This window comes from Podarcis bocagei, assembly GCF_964188305.1.
Source record: "Podarcis bocagei genome assembly, chromosome: Z".
Lineage (NCBI taxonomy): Eukaryota > Metazoa > Chordata > Lepidosauria > Squamata > Lacertidae > Podarcis > Podarcis bocagei.
Genome location: NC_138140.1, coordinates 4,153,569 through 4,174,666, shown reverse-complemented (window position 1 = coordinate 4,174,666; position 21,098 = coordinate 4,153,569). Strand labels below are relative to the sequence as shown.

At 44.0% G+C, this 21,098-nt stretch overlaps 1 protein-coding gene across 3 annotated transcripts in view; it reads left to right on the top strand.

The window, feature by feature from the left end:
* Positions 1 to 21,098, top strand: part of ENG (endoglin) — a 52,571-nt gene that overhangs the window by 28,950 nt on the left and 2,523 nt on the right. For 2 of the 3 annotated variants that reach the window (XM_081179745.1, XM_081179747.1), the window contains 10 exons: positions 1,483 to 1,648; positions 2,824 to 2,965; positions 4,594 to 4,774; positions 6,824 to 6,969; positions 8,785 to 8,925; positions 10,203 to 10,241; positions 11,302 to 11,415; positions 11,885 to 12,127; positions 12,665 to 12,725; positions 20,325 to 20,420. In XM_081179745.1, coding sequence (XP_081035871.1) covers positions 1,483 to 1,648; positions 2,824 to 2,965; positions 4,594 to 4,774; positions 6,824 to 6,969; positions 8,785 to 8,925; positions 10,203 to 10,241; positions 11,302 to 11,415; positions 11,885 to 12,127; positions 12,665 to 12,725; positions 20,325 to 20,420 — 1,329 coding nt within the window. The remainder of the gene's footprint in view (positions 1 to 1,482; positions 1,649 to 2,823; positions 2,966 to 4,593; positions 4,775 to 6,823; positions 6,970 to 8,784; positions 8,926 to 10,202; positions 10,242 to 11,301; positions 11,416 to 11,884; positions 12,128 to 12,664; positions 12,726 to 20,324; positions 20,421 to 21,098) is intronic. The other variant, XM_081179746.1, reaches the window with a different exon arrangement.

The window sequence follows — 21,098 nt, the reverse complement described above, 5'->3', positions numbered from 1 at the left end:
CGGGAAGGTAAACTGCAATTCTGTGCGCTGCTCTGGTTTCACCAGAAGCGGCTTGGTCAAGCTGGCCACATGACCCAGAAAAACTGTTTGCGGACAAACACCGGCTCCCTCGGCCTATAGAGTGAGATGAGCGCCGCAACCCCAGAGTTGTGCACGACTGGACCTACCGTATTTTTCGCCCTATAAGACGCACTTTTCCCCCTCCAAAAATGAAGGGGAAATGTGGGTGCGTCTTATGGGGCGAATGCAGGCTTTCGCTGAAGCCTGGAGAGCGAGAGCGGTAGGTGCGCACCGACCCCTCTCGCTCTCCAGGCTTCGCGGACCTCTCCCCAAGCAGCGGGAATGCTCCCGCTGCTTGGGGAGAGTTGCCGGCATCCCGAAGCCTGCGCGTGCTGATCCCAGCACCTGCAGGCTTCGCGGATCTCTCCGCAAGCAGCGGGAACGTTCCCGCTGCTTGGGGAGAGTTGCAGGCATCCCGAAGCCTGCCCGCGCTGATCCCAGCGCCTGCAGGCTTCGCGGATCTCTCCGCAAGCAGCGGGAACGTTCCCGCTGCTTGGGGAGAGTTGCAGGCATCCCGAAGCCTGCCCGCGCTGATCCCAGCGCCTGCAGGCTTCGCGGATCTCTCCGCAAGCAGCGGGAACGGTCCCGCTGCTTGGGGAGAGTTGCAGGCATCCCGAAGCCTGCGCGCGCTGATCCCAGCGCGGGCAGGCTTCGCGGATCTCTCCGCAAGCAGCGGGAACCACCGCTGGGCTCCCACGGCTTGCAGAGAGCTGCCTGTTTGCGGGCTGGGGTCGGGGGAAGCTCGGGCTGCCCCAGCCCCGCGCCTGGGGGGGAAATAATTTTTTCCCTTTATTTCCCCCCCAAAAAACTAGGTGCGTCTTATGGGCCGGAGCGTCTTATGGGGCGCAAAATACGGTAATGGTCAGGGGTCCCTTTACCTTTACCTTTTACTAATGAATTAAATTGAGTTCAACTGATGTATTAATTGATTAGATCTGCATGAATTTGGATTTGACTAAAAACACTGAATGAATGAAAAATGGGCCATATATGGGTGGCTTTACGTCCACTTTGCAAATCACAATCTATCAGAAGACAGCCCTGTATTTGAAGGGCTCTTCTCTTTGAAGCACTGACCAAGGGAAAGCAGGAGTGGTCCTGAAGTTGCCTATCCAGAGTGAACACCTGAACAGAAAAGTCAGTAGGCACACTAGTCACCTGATCAGTCTTTCCCACCAGGGTGAGATGTATTGTGCTTCTTCTTATAGTCATTTTTCTAAAATTCCATCAGTGCATTTAAATCAGCACATCCAAATTTTATGCAGACCTGTATCCTCTTTTTCTTAGTGAATGATTTCCTATTTTTTGATGATACATAAACAGTCATATCATTGCATGTGTTTTTCTCTTATTGAGCATCAGCCATCTCCTGCTCTTTCTGCCTGAGCAAGTTTTCCACAGTTGTTCTTTTGTCTCCTTCAGAGCCCAGCTCATCTGAGAAATGTGTACCTGAGAGCTATTTTGATGCTGAGCCATACCTAGAGGCTGAGTTTGACTCTGACAATACCAAGAGCTGTCTGGATTCCACTGTACACCCTGGAAAAGAGGCCCACATCATGTGGCTCCAGCAGAGTCCTCCAGACTCTGGGTAATTTGGTTGCATGGATCTAACTTCTGACTTGCGAGTAAATTATGCAAATAATAATGTTCACATTTCCACCAGTTTTGTCCTGCAATATTCTTGTGTAGCTTATGATATTTTTGGCAATGATCAGGCTGCAAAAATGGGTAAGGAAGAAGGCTTGAGTTGATAGTACAGGTCCACAATGTATAGCCATTTAAGAGACTTACCACAATAAACAGTTGGTGCTTCCTGGCGCTCCCCAAAAAGAAAGAAACTGTAAAGAGGGAATACTGGTGTTAATATATCTTGGCAAGGAGGCACAGACTTGAAAAATTGGAGGGAACAGATAAGCCGATAGATATGGGGAATATTATATTCAACTCAGTAGAAAAAATAAGGACACCCCCCCTTAATAGAAGTACATAAGTCTTGATAATGATCAAAAGGTTGGCAGCCCAAGCCTGAGGTTCCCTAACTTTGCAACATTAGGAAGTAGATAAATTAACCTTAACAATTATAAAGGGAAGGAAACTTAGCCTTTTAGATCAGAATTCATAGTGATACATAGGAAGATCTGCCTCAATAGATACTGTAAGGTTGATAACCTTAATGAAAAAGAAAGAGCAATCAACCTTATAGGTGGGCCTTAATCAATTTTGATAGATCAGCTTAATAGCGAGGTAGCATTAGTAAAGGTAGGGAAGAAGAAAAGCCTATTCATATTCTGATCCATGGTCAACTGGGAGACTAATGGACAATTTCTGGTGTCTATCAGTTGTGGAAATTTTTGCAAAGAGGCCTTGACTAAGCTGTATCACAGTCCTGTCTTAAGCAAAAGGTGCATATTCAGGATCACTGAACACAGATTAGCTATGCCTGTTGAACCATGAGAGATCGTGAGTATTGCTTTGCCTTTGTAAATTTAAAACACACCAGGGGACCATGAGAAGTCTTGTTGAAAATAACAACAGAGCAGACTAGACAAGACCAAAGCCAGCCTGCCTCTGATGTTAATGCCTTACATGATGCAGGTGACAAACACAAGTTGAATAGCAAGGCGGGTGTCATGTTGGTGATTAACATGCTATTCCAGTCTGGTCTACCAAAGGGGGATCTGCTAGGTGTTGCATGGGCTGTTAAAAAGAAATACCTTGCTCAATAATGAGCCCTTATCATTTATCCTTGGGTTTCTTCTCCAGCACACAGGCTGTGGATCTGAACATCAAAGTGACATGCAGTAATGGAAAACCAGCTAAGGAGCTGACCACACTGCTAGTCCTTAAAAGCCACGAGAGGATGTTTTGGAACATTGATCAGATGCCTGAATATGTGAAATTCATGGTAAGAGTGGGAGAGAAATGCCCTCTGGCTGCTGAAGTTATGGGCTTAGAACTTCATGATTACTATTATTCATAAACGCAAAGCTAGATGTGTTGATCCAGACAAAAAGGGCATGAAGGGGGACATTCAGCTCCTGGGCCTGAGATTTTCCACCTCTGCCTTACATATAAGAAGACCATTCTGCTTCTCACAGTGGCCAATGAGAGGGTTATGGGGAGTCCACAAGTAAGGCATGAAGGCCTCTGCTATTGAAGCTCCCTGCAGGAACTTGTATTCAGAGGCAGACAGAGTGGTGCAAGGGTGAAACATCTGCCAATCACACCAAACTCTGATTAGGGCTGGCCCAACACTTTTCAGCCCCTGAGGCAAACCCCAAAATGGCATCTCCCCTCCCCACCATGGAAGAAAGGGGTCAAGGAAGACCAATATCAGGAACAAGGGTGGAAGGAAGGAAGGAAGGAAGGAAGGTCAACATTGAGAGATGCTGCCCTGGTGGACCCTGCTGCCTGAGGCGGTTGCCTCATGGACATTGTAGCCAATGCTACAATAATGGGCATTGGTAAAAAGGTAAAGGGACCCCTGACCTTTAGGTCCAGTCACGGATGACTCTGGGGTTGCAGCGCTCATCTCGCTTTATTGACCAAGGGAGCAGGCATACAGCTTCTGGGTCATGTGGCCAGCATGACTAAGCCGCTTCTGGCGAACCAGAGCAGCGCACGGAAATGCCGTTTGCCTTCATCTACTTGCACTTTGACGTGCTTTCGAACTGCTAGGTGGGCAGGAGCTGGGACTGAACAATGGGAGCTCACCCTGTCGCGGGGATTCGAACCACCGACCTTCTGATCGGCAAGCCCTAGGCTCTATGGTTTAGACCACAGCGCCAGCCACATTGGTAGTCATGTGCTAAAGAAACAAAATTCTTAGACACTGTTTTTCAGGAGAGGAACAACATAATAGGTAAAACCGTTACAATTCCCCAGCTATCATCACAGAATATATTCACAGAGGAAAATGAAGACGTGCTCTTCTTTAATCTAAGAGGGCCTACATTAGTGGTAGTGAGGATTCTGATGGCATGTTAGTGGAACGGCCAAAGGGATTCCCCAAGTTGCTCTCAAATTAAAGACTCACTCAAAAGCTTCGTATATAAGTTGAAAGAAACACCCTTTCACTGTGAACTGGTACAACTTTATTGTAAGAACCACAAGTCAAGCTGCAACAGGAAGGTTCAGGAAACGTACATAAGGATTTCGGCTATATGACTGCAAAATGACTATTTTGTCAGAACTTGGTATTGCAATATCCCCATCTGTTAAACTTACCTTGAAGATTTTTTTTTTAAATGAGATTTACAATATGTCATGAAGTCCGATAACAGCCTGCAGTTCTGTATGTGACTACACATTTGATTTTGATTATGTTAAGTTTTCAAAATTTTGCTAAAGAATAAATAACCAGAAGAAGAAAAGGGGCATGGCTAACTTAGCTCCGTTCCTTTCAGTAAGTTTACTCTGAGCTGAACACGCTTGGAGATAATTCTTCTGTTGGGCAACCGTGGGTACTACCATGAATGGAAACACACGCTGAAGAAGGTCCTTGCTAAACTTTCATTTCTTTTTCTCCTGTAGGTGTCAGGAAGATACTCCATCAAGAAAATAACCAAGGAGCCAATTAACGGTACTGTCCTCCCAGACAGCAAAGAAGGCCTGATCAAAGAAGCCCGTGACAAGGACTTCGCCTTCATCGCTTCTTACACAGAAATTCCAGCTGCCAAAAGCATCACCCTTGAACTGGTCAGGGATTGTGGTGGTGAGTTTGCCCAGTTTCAAGTTGGCTACATCAGACCTAAGCATGTTGGTGGCACTTGGCTGGAACAGAGCCAGTGCAGTAAAAACCTTGCAGGATCATTTTCTGAGGGTTCCAGGTCCTACTACAGGATACTATTCAACTCTAGCATTAATAGAGAGCATGGGACTCTTAATCTCAGGGTTGTGGGTTCAAGCCCCACAATGGACAAAAAAATCCTGCATTGCAGGGGGTTGGACTAGATGACCCTCATGGTCCTTCCAACTCTACAATTCTATGATTCACAAGCCTTCCCTCAAAAATCCTTACGCCTTAGGAACATAAAGATAAGGGTAAAAGTACCGCTGACCATTAGGTCCAGTCTCAGGCGATTCTGGGGTTACCACGCTCATCTCACTTTACTGGCCAAGGGAGCCGGCGTTTGTCCACAGACAGTTTTTTCCAGGTTATGTGGCCAGCATGACTAAGCTGCTTCTGGTGAAACCAGAGCAGCACACGGAAACGCCGTTTACCTTCCCACTGGAGTGGTACCTATTTTTCTACTTGCACTTTTTGGCATGCTTTCGAACTGCTAGGTTGGCAGGAGCTGGGACAGAGCAACGGGAGCTCACCCCGTTGCAGCGATTTGAACCGCCGACCTTCTGATTGGCAAGCCCAAGGAACATAGGAAGCTGCTTTACACTGAGTGGTCCACCTCTGTCAATGTTTACACTCACTGTCAGTGGCAGTTCAAGGTTTGGGACAGGGTTTCCCCCCAGCCCTGTGTGAAGATTGAACCTGGGACCTCTGCATGCTCTCGCTGAACTATGGCCTCCCCTCCCCTTTCCTTAGAGCTCAAAGTAGCAAAACAATCACCATCCTGTGAAACAAAAGCCCTATCCAGGCATTCACTACCTCATGTGATTAGAATCGCAGGAGTTAGACCAGGGGTGTCAATGTGGTGTGTTCCAGATATTGCTGGACTACAACTCCCATCAACCCAAGTCACTATGGCCAATGGCCTGGGATGATGGGAGTTGCAGTCCAAGCACACATGGAGGGCAACAGGGTGGCTATCCCTGAGTTAGACACGCTCAACATGTTCCCTTGGTCACATTAAAAAAAGCCACCCCTCACATAGAGCTATAGATTATGATTGATTGATTGATTGATTGATTGATTGATTATAATTATATGCTGGCCCTCATCCAAAGACACAGGGTGGTTTACAGGATAAAAATACAAAATGAAAACACAAAATATGTATCACAATAAGAACAAAAATCAAACAAACCAATACCCCCCCCCCCGTTTGTTTAATTAGCCAGAGGCCTGAGAGAAGAGGAATGTTTTTGCCTGGTTCCTAAAGATATGTAGAGAAGGTGTCAGGCGAGCCCCCCTGGGGAGAGCATCCCAAAAACGGAGCCACTGCAGAAAAGGCCCCTTCTCATGTTGCCACCCTCCGGACCTCTTGTGGAGTAGACACACAAAGAACGGCCTCAGATGATTACTGCAGAGTCTGGGTTGGTTCATATAGAGAGAGGTGGTTAGAGAGGTATTGCGGTTCTAAGCTGTTTAGGGCTTTGAACGTCAAAACCAACACTTTGAATTACGGCCCAAAAACAAACTTGACAGTACCAAACTATTGAAGGCTTTTCACCAAAGCCAGACTAAACGTCTTTCCTTCTGCAGTGTTGGATGGCAGGTTGAGAGGTGTTCCCTACCAGGACAGAATTTGCTCGTGTGCTCAAGACATCGATTCCATAAAACATATTTTGTTGCACTGTGCAAAATATGAGCAAGCCAGGGCTGAACTGATACTACCCTTGTTGGTACCTTTCCTGGGAAAATCAGAGGCTCACTATGTCAGGTTCCTATTGGAAGACCGGACAAATGCTAGAACATTAGCAGTGGCAAAGTTCTTATCGGTGGTTGCAAGAACCAATGATCCCTATCTTTAAGTCTGAACAAAATGCTTGTTTAACCTGGAGGTAGGCTGTCTGAATTGTGTATTGCTTTGTAACGATTTGTTGGGTCTCCAGACCGTAATAAAGATTGTTGTTGTTAATTTAGAAGGAAAGAAAACTGAGGTGACGACAGCACCACAAAGCAAGATTTCAAAACCGTCCGAGGTGGTTCAAGGGCTGATACAAATTTCCCCTCCATGGAAGTGCACAGAGAACGCCATTGAGGTAGCATGGCCCAAGTGGCTCTTGGAGGTGAGGAGATTTTCTGCTCATTTTGTGCCCTTCCAAAACTTATAAGCAATTTCCTTTAATATAATGCATTTTTGTATATTATTTTCACTGATATTTGCATTTTTATGGGCACTTTCCTCTAATATATACATATTCATACACCCTGGTTGGTTGGAGAACTACATCATAAAATTTGGAGAACTGTGAATTTTGAAGGATAGCTGTGTTTCGGTTCACATGTTAGTATAAGAATTAGGTTAGAATTAGGTTGTTTCTTACATAACGCTTGCAAAAACATATATATTAATAAAAACTGCGTGGAAATTTTATTAGGAAAAATTTGCACTAATTAGAGTCTGAGTTTTCATGTAGATTTACTGCAGATTGCTGCATAAATATGGAGAACTTAATTTAATTTTAATTTTTAGAAGAAGTAAGATCCTATAGACCATTACCCTATTAACCAGAATATATATATATACACACACACACACACACACACACACACACACACACACATATATATATATATATATATATATATATATGCTTTCGTAGGTTTTCACGGGTACAGGAATGCAGGTTTTGGTGTCTTCGGGTGTCTTCCCGTGTAAGAGTTGGGGTGTCTAGGCGACGTTTCGAGTGAGACCTCGTCGAAACGTCGCCTAGACACCCCAACTCTTACACGGGAAGACACCCGAAGACACCAAAACCTGCATATATATATATATATATATATATATATATATATATATATATCCTGGCCTCCTGGTTGAGAAGGGTGATTTCAAGTATTATTCATTCCAGTCAAATGGGATTTATTCCTAAAAGGCGTATTTCTAACCCTGTATACTGACATTTTAATATTATTTTGCAGCTATGAAAGCAGGGTGCCCACTTGTAATATTCTTCCTAGATACTTATAAGGATTTTGACTGCATTGAGTGAGGATGCATTATGAAAGCCTTAGACATCTATAAACTGCCTATCACATTTATTTTGGCTATTTCTAAATTATACACAAAAAAGTATGCGTTAGTCCAAACAAATTCATTTTCAGCAGTATCTATGGAAATCTGTGCTCTGACTTCAAATGTTACTTTGTTTTTACTTTTTATTTTCTCCACCACTCATGCATCATTTATGGTTTTGTTTTTGCAATCTTATTAAAATTGAATATATCATATGAGATGTCCATTAAACTTTAATTAGTTTAATGTTAAGTAAACGTCCAGTGCGCTTCCAACGCCATAAATCTTATCTCAGCAGAGAATTTCGTGCAGCGGTTGAAGAAGGCAGGAGAGTCAGTACCATTCAATGAAGAATCCTGGAGCAAGCACTTTGGAACTCAGAAAAAAACTTTATTTACAAAAGAAAAACCCTGGCGATAAAGCACACATGCTTTTATCTCCGGCATAAAGAAAACTTTACTCTAAACTTAACTCATATCAGCAAACACGGGGGGGGGGGGAGAGAGAGAGAGAGAGAGAAAACACACGGGTGAACTGACTATTTATACAAACTAACTCACATTCCTGGATGCTTAATGACTTCCAGCTGCTCAGTGATTAGAGCGACTTGTTACCTCTTAACCCTTTAGTACCAACATGAGATTTAGTATTGCCTCCCCTGGGGTCATTGCTGTACTTTCATGTTGGTTTAGTTTGTATTTATGTTTATGTCTAATAAAAGCCTAAGAAAAAGAGATAGAATTCAATTTAAGACTTGGAAAAATGAGAAACAAGGAGAAAACGAAACTGACAAATTTGTGTATGAGGGAGGTGTGTAGGTGCACTTAGCCAAAATAACATTTGCTGCTTTTTTTTAACCCCACAGAAGTCAAAGGTTGACATCACTGAGATGACTTTGGAGGACCCTGCCTGCAGAGCAACTGACAACCTGACTCACTTTGTCCTAAAAAGCATCATAGAAGATTGCTCTACCAACTTAGAAGGGGGCATTCATGCCAAAAATCAGGTCAGCACAGAAGCTTGCAGGATTCTCTAATGGTCTTTGGGTACCATCTTCCTGCTCAGTTTGCTTGCCACATTTTTTGATCCTGCCCTTCCTCCAAATATTTCATGGGACACTGCCCAGCACACATACACTATTATCCAGCAACTACCCTTTGAGGTAGATTAAGCTGAAAGACAATGACCAGCCCAAGGTCACACAGTGAGGGATTCCCCAGTGAGGTGTATGGTTGGTTTTCAGACACATGCTTGTGGGAGCATGTGGATTTGCACCACTGCTGCATTTTAAAATTGTATTTATTTAACTTAATCATGCTTTTGTCTAAAGTAGCCTTTCTCAGCATTGGGTCTCCAGTTGTTGTTGGAATACAATTCCCATCAGCCCTGAACATTGGGCAATACTGGCTGGGGCTGATAGAAGTTGTTGTCCAACAACATCTTGGGACCCAAGGTTAGGAAAGGCTGGTGTAAAGACTCTCGATTATATGGAGACTAATAATATGTATATAAGGGGGGGAATTGAACCAGGGTCTCCCTAGACCAGTACTCTAACCAAGGGGTAGTCAATGTGTTGATGTTGGATTACATCCATGCCAGCTGGAGCTGATGAGTTGGAGTCTGACAACGCTGCCTGCTGTAAGGCACTCCATTTTTCTCTTCCTCCCCTATTTCAGAAATGGCAGCATCAAGGAGTTGGGATAAGTACTGTATTTTTTGCTTTATAAGACTCACTTTTTCCCTCCTAAAAAGTAAGGGGAAATGTGTGTGTGTGTGTTATGGAGCGAATGCAGGCTGTGCAGCTGTCCCAGAAGCCAGAACAGCAAGAGGGATTGCTGCGCTCGCTGCGCAGTGATCCCTCTTGTTGTTCTGGCTTCTGAGATTCAGGGGGGAAAATTCTTGTTTCCCTCCTCCAAAAAGTAGGTGCGTCTTATGGTCTGGTGCGTCTTACAGAGCGAAAAATACGGTACCTGTGGACTTTGCATGCCCATCCCCTCCAAAGAGCTCCCAACCTCCCCCAGTTTCATGGCCCACAAAATGTTGAAGGGCTATAACTTGGACAGCTGCTGCAAAGCAGATGTTCTACCACTGCGTTACAGCTTCCTGTGTTCCTGTGTCACCAACTGAACTTCATTGCTGAGTAATGAACTCAAGCAAGGTCTCTGCAGTCTGTCTGCAGCAACTGGCCCTCCTTGCTATGAGCTCTAAAGCAAAGCTACCTAACAACATCTGCATCCATGGACTAATAGTTTACTTAACATTTCTTTTTCATTGTCCCATCAGCTGGTCCTGACCCTGGCTTCGCATCCAGATAAAATTATGGTAAGAAATACATTCCTGCTGAAAACCATCATCTTTTGTATTGTGCTGTTATTGTTTTCTATTTCAGTAAGGCTGCAACTTTTAGTCAATTAATTGGTTAGATTAAGTCAAAACCTTTTGATTGATTAACAACAGGTTCCCAATTAACCAGGCAGTGGAACTGTTCCTAAAAAAATGACAATTGTTTTTTAAAGTCTAAGCTTGCAATTTATTCATGGCTGGCTTAGTTGTAAACAGTTGTTTTGTACTGCCATTTTCCCAGTTGAGAAGGATACTCCAAAGACAGCTTTTGAAATATTTCCTTTCCTTGTGAGTCTGTTTCTCTGTGAGGAAAAAGCATTGGAAACATACGGTGTTTTTGAAATCTCTTGGTTATTTACAAATAGGCATGTTTCTTATCTCTATGGCCCCAGTATTTTGCAGGTCCTGGAAACTCATGGGCCATTTTGAGGAGCATAAAAAGTTTACTTAAAAATTGATACACCACCATATGAAGAACATCCCCCACAAAGTCAGCACCAGATTAAGGGCAGTGTGGGCCAAGGGGGTGCAAAACAGCAGCAGCAGCAGCAACAACATATATTTATACACTGGTATCTACTCAAAGTCAGGCCCCGGTTAGATGGGCAGTTGAATTGCCAGAACCATAATGTAATGCACTTGAGAGCATGTGCAGAACGGAAGGCGAGAGGGAGGAGGGCATGTAAAAAAGCCATGGGGGGGCAAATTTTGTCCTTGCTTAGGGCATCATATTACCAAAGTCTGTTCCCATCAAAGTTGCTTGCAATTGCCAATAAAAACCCTCCCATTGTCAGTAAAATGTCTAAATACATAACCCAATGCACTTAAACAATAAAATTGCATGCAAACATTCACAAGAGAGAATAATTTAAATTTACAACGTATGATAGTCTGCATACTTAGAAAGCCTCTGAAGTATGTTGAAAGCACAACCTTGTTTTGGGGTGGCCCAATTTTGCTTCCCTATCCAAGTTTGATATTAGAGAAAATGATGTGTTAATATGGGACCTGCCTGTTGCCCCTTTATCTTCTCTCATAGGTGCCATTTCAATGTGATCTCCCAGAGAAGCTCTTTCTCCATCTTTATCAGACACCTGACTTCAGCTCACCATCCACCACTGTGGTAGAAGTTAACAAAGTCACCTACGTCCAGGTACTGCTGATCCTGTACATTGGGATAAGGAATAAATTTAATATTTAAAGGCAACCCTGAACACTTTTGGGCTTTCTTCTGAGTAGACATGGATAGGATTGATCTCTCCAAGTATTATTGAAGGTGGCCATGATGACTATGTGATTGAGATAACTGTGACATTAAATTACAGCTCCTGCAGATTCTTCCCCCCTTGGCCTCAGAATTCCAGTAATGTCCACTTTATAAAGTTTCAAAAAGCTGTAAAAAAAACTTTCAGTCAAAAGCTGAGCTGCTTTATAGGGTCATCAAAAACCCTTGTGGGGGAGGGGGAATTACATAGTCCTGACCTATATGGCCCAACTCCCGCAATGAAGGTATGGGAACGAAGAGTAAAGCAGCTGAGTCATTTAAATCCCAGTTCCAGATTCTCAATTCAAGGGCCAGGTTTGAACACATTCTGCCTTTTCTCTGCCTCCCTTCTCTATAGGTGTCGTTCCAGACAGCTGATGGGAACTCTCCACTTCGACTCCAGGACTGTTACCTGCAAATCCCTGACCAAGCAGCCCCACAGATGCTGATACGCAGTGGCATGCCAAAAAGTTATTCTGTGGAGATCTTGAATCCCCCCAACACAAAGACCAACCGCTTTAGTTTCATCTACAAGGCTGAAGAACAACAACGTTCAACTTTGTCAGCCACACTCTTTTGCCAAGCAGATCAGGAGAACCAGGTCAATATTTTTATTATTTATTTATTTATTTATTTATTTATTTATTTAATTTTTATTTGCAACATAACATAAACCCCCCCAACTCCCCCAATACAGAAATCCACCCTCATGCAACGTGAACATAGCATACAATAAGCATAACATACAACAACCAAGATAAAAGACTTCCTTTATCCTGTATCTGGCCTCCTCATTTACTTCTTGTAAGCTGTTTCCTTTATGAATAATTATTAAGATTTTTCTAATTATAACTTAAATATCCACAAAGATCAGAAAATATTCCTCTATGCCACAGGAGTGGCAAGGACCCTAATTGCTAAAAACTGGGGGAAAGAAATTGTGCCAACAAAAAGGGAAAGGCAAGACAAACTGTTAGAGTATATTGAACTGGCTAGATTAACAGAGGCAATGAGAGATAACCCTTTGGCCTACTCCTGAAATGTTCTCTAAGGAAAGCAGAACCGCTGTGTGTTAAATGAGCTAAATATTCGCCTCGTTTTAAAGCTTTCCCCCTCCTCCATTCTTTTTCTCTTCTAGCATGGCTCCTATAATGCTTCCATAAAGGTGATGCTCAAGAATCCTGCCTCTCTATCTCACGGTGAGTTAATTGACCCTTATATTTAATATAAAAGGAACTAGGCTATATAGACTCAGATCAGGACCATCGGGCTAGAGTTGTGCATGTTATGAGTACAACATTTACGTTGTTTATGGTGCCTTGTGTTTTCTCCATGCTTCACACGCAGGATTCACAGCTCATTACAAAGTACCTGTTAACCATCTGACATAAGGATAGTCAATGTGGTGCCTTTCAGAAATTTTGGACTGCAATTCCCATCATCCCTGACCATCAGCCATGCTGACTGGTGCTGATGGGAGCTGGAGTGCCATCTGGAGGACACCCCATTGGCTACCCCTGGTCTAACAGAACATTTGGGTCCATCAACAAGGATGCGGAACCTGTAGCCCATCAGATGTTGTTGGACTACAACTCCCATTGTCCTTGACTTTTGGCTGTGCTAGCTGGTGCTGACAGAACCAGGTGTAGTCAACAACACTGGGGGTGGGGCACAGATTCCCCATCCCTGCTGTTAAGGGATCTTGTATGTAATCATCACACCATTACGCAATACTTGATTGACTGGTGGCAACTGCATGGAATGGAATACACAGTGCTTCTTTTTCTGGGGGTTTGCAGGGGTACGCATACCCCTAAACATTTTGTGAATCTAACGGGAGAAGAAACTAAAATTTTAATAGTTTCTTCTCTAGCATGGTGAATCGTCAGTTCCGTTGCTACCCCCGATGGCAGCCTCATTTCCTGTCACGGTTTTTCCTGAGTCTCAGATGGAATGAGAGTACCCCTAAACAATTTTATTTTTTAGAGGGGGAAAAACCACTGGGAATACATATCCCAGAATGCCAACCTTTAAGTTGGTGGGGAAACCTAACTCTGCACATTCTCAGAGGTACAGTCCCTAGGCCCACTTCCTGCCTCCTCCCAGCAACAAAAACATTTTTTCTTATATAGTATCAGCAGAAATTAGAGGGAGGCTATGGCGCTGTGGGTTAAACCACAGAGCCTAGAACTTGCTGATCAGAAGGTGGGCAGTTCGAATCCCCACAACAGGGTGAGCTCCCGTTGCTCGGTCCCTGCTCCTGCCAACCTAGCAGTTTGAAAACACGTCAAAGTGCAAGTAGATAAATAGGTACCACTCCGGCAGGAAGTTAAGCGGCGTTTCCGTGCGCTGCTCTGATTCGCCAGAAGTGGCTTAGTCATGCTGGCCACATGACCTGGAAGCTGTACGCCGGCTCCCTCGGCCAATAAAGCGAGATGAGCGCCGCAACCCCAGAGTTGGCCACGACTGGACCTAATGGTCAGGGGTCCCTTTACCTTTATCAGCAGAAATTACTCTATAAATGCTTTGAGGCGCTGCATGCTTGATTTTTTTCGGGAACCATGCGGAGTTTGTTTCTCAACAAAACTATGCTGCGAAACATCCTGTGAGCAGAAAGAAAGCTCCTGCTCAGAGCAGACCCACTGAAATGAATAACTTGGGCTCCTTAATTTCCATGGGTCCACTCTGGGCAGGACTTGGCTGAATGCAACTCACACAGCCTGGATTTTTTCCTAGAGATTCCTAGCTTGCCATGTCAGTTTGAGCGCAGAGTTGGCCAAAATCCCTGCCATTTCCCTCTGAGAAGCTGGCCGCCTATCTTCCCTCATTTATAGCATTTCCCTTCACTCCCTATGCCCCCCCCCCGCACTTTAGGAGGCATTTCCTGTCACTCTGCCCCCCTTCGCACAATTATGGCTTGCTGCCACTGCTACAGCCGTGTGGTGCTTGTGTCTCCATGGCAGCAGCTTGGTAGGAGCCACAGATGGCGACTAGGCTGCACGCTCCGGAAGGTGTGTGCCATGACCTTTGTATAAGAGAAATTCTGGCGGAGGCGGGAGGGGGAGAGGGGGCGCAGAAAGAGGAAGCAAAGTTGGGATATGAGTTGGAACCAACGTAAACGGACATGATAAGGGAGAGGAATGCACACAGCTGATGGCACTGGGGAATCAGTTATTTGATGCATCCCAGTGACAGCACAAGACAAAGAATGTTATCTCCCCCTTTCCTGTCCTCAAGATATGATGGCTCTTGCCTGCTCACAACATGTAAAATACACAGTTTTTGATCCAGAAGTCTGTGCAATTTCAGATAAAGAAGACACATGGTAGGCAGAGAAGGGTGAAGGAACTGGATGTAGCCTTAAGGGTATGCAAGAGATAAGGAGTCTCTTTGCACAGAGCGAGGCCAGCCCACGGCCGTCTGATCCAAATTAGTGGGAGCTGCCTCCATTCTCATTGTCCAGATATTTCCCCCACATGAGACAAGGAGGGAAGAAGAAAGATTTCACAAGCAAGAGAAGCAACTAACACACCAAGAGATCAACTGGATCAGGCCAGTGACTCACCAGGTGCTTCTGGGAAGCCTGCCTATGAAACCTGATCACAACAGCACTCTCGCTGCTTGCCATTCCCAGCAGCTGCCATTTGGGGCATTCAGTCGAACCCTGGGCTTGTCTAGTCTCCTTTAAAGCTGTGCACGTGGGTGGCTGTCACTACCTCTTGTGGGAACAAATTCAATTCCTTTTGTCTGCTGTGAATCTTCTGTAATTTGGCTTCATTGGATGTTACCCAGTTCTGGTGTTATAGAATGTGGTGGGTTTGTGGGAGGCTTCTTATGTACAGCATGCATATTTTTATACACCTCTATCACATCCCGCCTTACCTTTTTTCTAAACTAACCACCCCACACCCCACCCCCAAAATAATGTTATAACCTCACCACATAGGAGAGTTGGCTTCATCACTTTGATCTGGTCCAAAACTAGCTCTACAATATCTATGCTGAGGTGCATGATCCGCACATAGCGTTTCAAGTGTGTTTGCAGCAGAGACTAATTGGAACTGCCCTAGGAACTTAATTTATATGTCAAGTTGTAGTAGGGAAGCCTAAGTCTACCTTGAGGTTGAGATGGAAATGCGGGTATCTAGATTAAAACAGACTAGTATGTATCATGTAATATTTCAATAGCAAACTGCATCTTAAAGGCAGGGGAGTACAGCTTTGCATCCAACATTAGGCATACTAAGAGAAGATTCATTGAAAAACTAAAGGGCATGACTAACTTTGGTCTAATGCCTTCAGTGAATCAGAGTGGAGTAAGCTTGGATATAATCCATTATATGGACATGTCTAAGGCCACACACACACACCACATTTATAACACCATCATAACATTTTAAACAGTCATACGTAAAGGTAAAGGGACCCCTGACCATTAGGTCCAGTCGCGGATGACTCGGGGGTTGCGGCACTCATCTCGCTTTATTGGCCTTCCGGGTCATGTGGCCAGCATGACTAAGCCGCTTCTGGTGAACCAGAGCAGCGCATGGAAATGCTGTTTACCTTCCCGCCGGAGCAGTACCTATTTATCTACTTGCACTTCGATGTGCTTTCGAAATGCTAGGTGGGCAGGAGCAGGGACTGAGCAACGGGAGCTCACCCCGTCGCGGGGATTCGAACCGCCTACCTTCTGATCAGCAAGCCCTAGGCTCTGTGGTTTAGACCACAGTGCCACCTGCGTCTCATAGCTTCAACCAAATAATTCTGGAATGTGTAGTTTGTTAAGGATGGTGATATTTGTTAGGAGACTCCTATTCCCGCTACAGAGTTACAATTCTCCGGGATATTTAACAAACAACAGCTTCCAGAATTCTTTGAGGGAAGACGTAATTATTTAAATGCATGTTGTGAAAGTGGCGTATCTTGGGTTCATTTTGATGGTCACTTCCAGACTGCAAGTGTTTTTTTGGGGAGGGAGGTTTCAACTGCATATAGAAATTTAGGTTTGTCCAATTAAAGTGGTTTAAAGTGCTCTGTCACCCTAGCAGAACAAATGCACTTTAAAAAAACAACAACTGCACATATATTCTCCAGTTAGAAAAGTGAAGGGAAAATGAATTAACAAGTGTAGGGTGAATGAATGATTAACAGGAAGATGTATATATGCAATGTAAGCAAATCAAAATGAATGCTCAGTAAAAACCATGTAGAGACTACCCTCCCCATAAGTTTTATTCAAGCAAATCAGGATGAATGATCGATAAACAGGTCATCTCAAGGAACCAGGTAGATACAACCCTATCAACTAGAATTTTTGCATTCCTTGGCCAGAACAGCAGAAGGCAGGAAACAGGTTTAATTTCTACCAAGTTACCAAGCAGAATATTGTCTGTATGTTTTTACATGTATCTCCCTAAGGGAAAAGGCTGCAGATTTCCAAAAAACAAAGAAAGAAAATATGCTAAACATTCAGGGAACATGTCTGAAGCTGCCGGGCCCCCCTAGCCCTGGCAATGTATTTATGCTCTCCAAAGTAGCTGGACTTCTGCATTTTCAGTTTGAATGTAGATGCTCAAGTGTTTCTGTCACAAAACTCTCTCAGGACAGCCTCTCTCTCATCCTGCTTTTCCTGCCTTGCTGCCCCTGACACCACTGCAGCCTTGTGGAAGTAATTTCTGCCAGTGATTGCATGACAGGGTGAAGTGTGTCCCTCCTTGCTTACTGTCCTTTGTCAGGCAGAATTGATTGAATTACTGGCCTCATCCAAAAATGGATGGATTCTGGTCATCCTGCTACCTTAAATCTTCTCCTTCCTGCCTCTGTTTTGCACGTCTCCCTCAGGACGGGAAAATAACAAAGCAAGGAAAAGCTTTTGACACGAACCCAGCCCCAGTGGGGACTCACCCGGCACATCACACACGTCTGCCATGCTTTCATTAGACCCTCAGTCTCTTGCTTTGTTTGTGTATGTGCTTTTTTACAACTTTATCTAGAAGCCTTGAGTGTCAGATTGGCTTTTGAGGCAGGAGAGGAGACTTGGCCTGGCAGTGGAGGAGGCAGTATTCACCCATGAATGCTAAGCTATGGTTTGTTTGACTAGGCACCAATTGTGTCACAAATGAGCTTGCTTCATTTTCCAGGTACTCTTGTGTCATGCATCTGTAGCTTGGAAAACAACTGGGGTGAAGTAGTCCAACCATGATTAAGCAAGGGTTTTGGTTTGGACATAACAGCAAGACATGTTTAGCGTTGCCATATTTCAAAAAGTGAAAATCCAGGCACAAAGTTGTTGAACTTTTTTTGCAAAATCACCAAAGAAATTCACCGTTTCTGAACTATTTCTAAGGGAAATCGCCAAAAAAAACCCCCACTGAGCATAGGTTTCCAGATGTCCAGATTTTTCCACACATTTTGCCGATTTCCGCCCAGACACTGCTTCTGACTGCAGTATTCCGGGTATGTCCAGGAAATTCCAGACATATGGCAACCCTAGCCATGGTTTGTAAGCCACTGATAAATCCAACTAAAGTAGATTGAGATTGGGTAGGGAAAAGGAAGAGAACAGTCATCCTATTTATGCAGTGATATAATACCATGGATATAATACCATGGCTTCACATCATGGTTTGTTTCCAAAGAAACAAACTTTGGTTGGTCTATTCTACTTGAATGGATTCGAGTATCAAACCACACTAAATAAACCATGGCTTAACGTTGGCTTAACCAGGTCATAATTTCTTCAGGACCTTGAACACCCACCAGACCTCTTTCCAAGGGGTCTGGCAAAGCAGCCTGAAAAACAAATGATGACTAGCTCTTTAGATGAGATTTTTAAAGGTGAAATACATCTCCTTTGAAAACCATTTATAAGAAGCAAGTCATCTAGTTACACACACACACACACATAAAGCAAATAAAAATATATTGCTTTTACTGAAGTGTTATTTACAGAGATGGCCATTTCATGTCAAAGTAAACAGGGTGTTGTTGTTTAGTTGATTAGTCGTGTCCGACTCTACATGACCCCCTGGACCAGAGCATGCCAGGCACTCCTGTCTTCCACTGCCTCCTGCAGTTTGGTCAAACTCATGCTGGTAGCTTGAAGAACACTGTCCAACCATCTAGTCCCCTTTCGTCCCCTTCTCCTTGTGCCCTCCATCTTTCCCAGCATCAGGGTCTTTTCCAGGGAGTCTTCTCTTCTCCTGAGGTGGCTTCAGGATCTGTCCTTCCAGGGAGCACTCAGGGCTGATTTCCTTCAGAATGGAGAGGTTTGATCTTCTTGCAGTCCATGGGACTCTCAAGAGTCTCCTCCAGCACCAGAATTCAAAAGCATCCATTCTTCAGCGATCAGCCTTCTTTATGGTCCAGCTCTCACTTCCATACATCACTACTGGGAAAACCATAGCATAGGGTGGCCATATGCAAAAGAGGGCAGGGCTACTGCCTCTTGGCTAGTTGTTCAGAAGAGAGAATTTCACATTTTGCCTTGGCAAACTCAGTGGCTATTTGCCATGGTTGCAAATGTTCCGTTTCCAAAGTCGGAGGCAGTGTGCCTTTGAATACCAAGCGCTGCGAAACACAAGAGGCATTTGGTTGGCCACTGTTGAAACACAATGCTGGTTTAGGTGGGCCTTTGACCTGATCCAGCAGCCAAACTCTTCTTAGCTTCTTAACTAGCTAGAACTTTCTAATTGTCCTTCCCTGCAAATTTGTTTCACTGCTATGCCATTCTTTATGCAAATCTGCAATTCAGGTTGCTTCCAACCTATTTACTGAATGTACATCCTGATTTGATTACATGAAGTTTGCAGGGAGGTTAAAGGACATCAACAATTTGCTGAGCATACATTCTCATTTGTTTGCGGAGAAGTTATCAAGCCATTGTTTTCTCACATTTTTCTATTGCTTTCCTTGGGCAAAAAGTCCAGGACTAATTGCACAATCTGGATTTGTTGGTTTGTGATTCAGTCCCACTCACAAGATGGCAACAGCCTAGAAATAGTCTCACCTGTAACTAGCTTTTTAAAATGTTTTGCCACCTTGCATTTGGTTATGTCCTAGGGCCAAAGTTCTCAAATGTGAGCAAAATTAAACAATACATGATTATGGGTGAAATGGCAATAAAAATCTACAGTGACTCTGTGGGAATCAGTGGAGGGCAGGGTGGAATTAGTCTAAGAAATGCAAAACACAACTGTGTGGGATGGTTGAATTACTAAAACATTTTTTCCCTTAAAAAATAATATTCTGGTCAATACTTAATGTTCTGTTGTTTGAAGCTCAGCAGATAATAATGGCTGGGAGGGAGAACATTTTTAATTAACACACAGTGGTGAGGAAGAGCAAGGCTACCCTTAACCCCAAATAGGCCCACTTGACTGTTTCGATCAGTGGAACTGGCACTACTACAAGTGCCACACAATATCCTTTCAGCATTTGTAAGAACTCAGTTGTGTAGCGTGGTAGCACATATACTACGGAACTCCCTGCCACTTGAGATCAAGCAGGAGCTTTCATTGTCCTCTTTTTGGCACCTGCTAAAAACATTTTTCTTTAGACAAGGCTACCCAGATGCTTAAAAATGCTGGCATGAGTTTTAATCTGTTTTAGTATTTTAACTTCTTTTTATGTTTTAATGTATCGTAAACTTTTCCTGATTCTATCTTTTTCTGAACCGCTTTGAGTTTTTTTGTGACCAGGTAGTAATACAAATTTCATGAAGTAAATGAATAAATAAGGCTGCTGCGTACATGTAATGGCAAAGCCCTAATTGTTGCTTTCCTCCTGTGCAAATCAAGGCCTGGGGATCGGAACTGTGCTGGGAATAACTTTCGGTGCCTTTTTAATCGGAGTCATGCTCACCGCAACGCTGTGGTACATCTATTCTCACACTCGTAAGTACAGGTACCTCTAAGCCACTCCAGTCTTTCTGGTCCATATTTGGGGTTCGATTGAGGTGGGAGGCTCCCTGAAGGGAAAAGCAAGCGGCCAAAAGCATAGAAAGACAATTTGTATGTACATGCATGATTTGAAATTAGGGGGTGAGAGCCATATGCTCAGTCAGGCCATAGATCCATCTAGATCAGTGTTGTCTGCACTGACAGGCAGCAGCTGTCCAGGGTTTTAGGCAGGGGAGATTCCCATCCTTACCTGGAGACGCCAGGGGACTGAGTCTGGGGCTTTCTGCCTGTAAAGCAGGTTCTCTGCCACTCAGCTACAGCTCTTCCCTTAATAAATTAAGGCTACAGTTCTCACTGTTGAGAATAAAGGTCTGGTTTAATTAAAAACATAGCTGCCTTATGCAGAGTTAAACCATTGGTTTGATCTAGCTCAGGATTCACTACACAGCAGCTGTCCTAGGTTTCTGACACGGGGCATTTCCAGCCCTCCTTGGAAATACCAGGGATTATACCTGGGCATAGCTGTCAACTTTCCCCTTTTCTTGCGAGGAATCCTATTCGGAATAAGGGAATTTCCCTTTAAAAAAGGGAAACGTTGACAGCTATGTACCTGGAGCCTTCTGTAATCGAAACATGCTCTACCAATGAGCCATGTCAAATAACAGCTGGCCT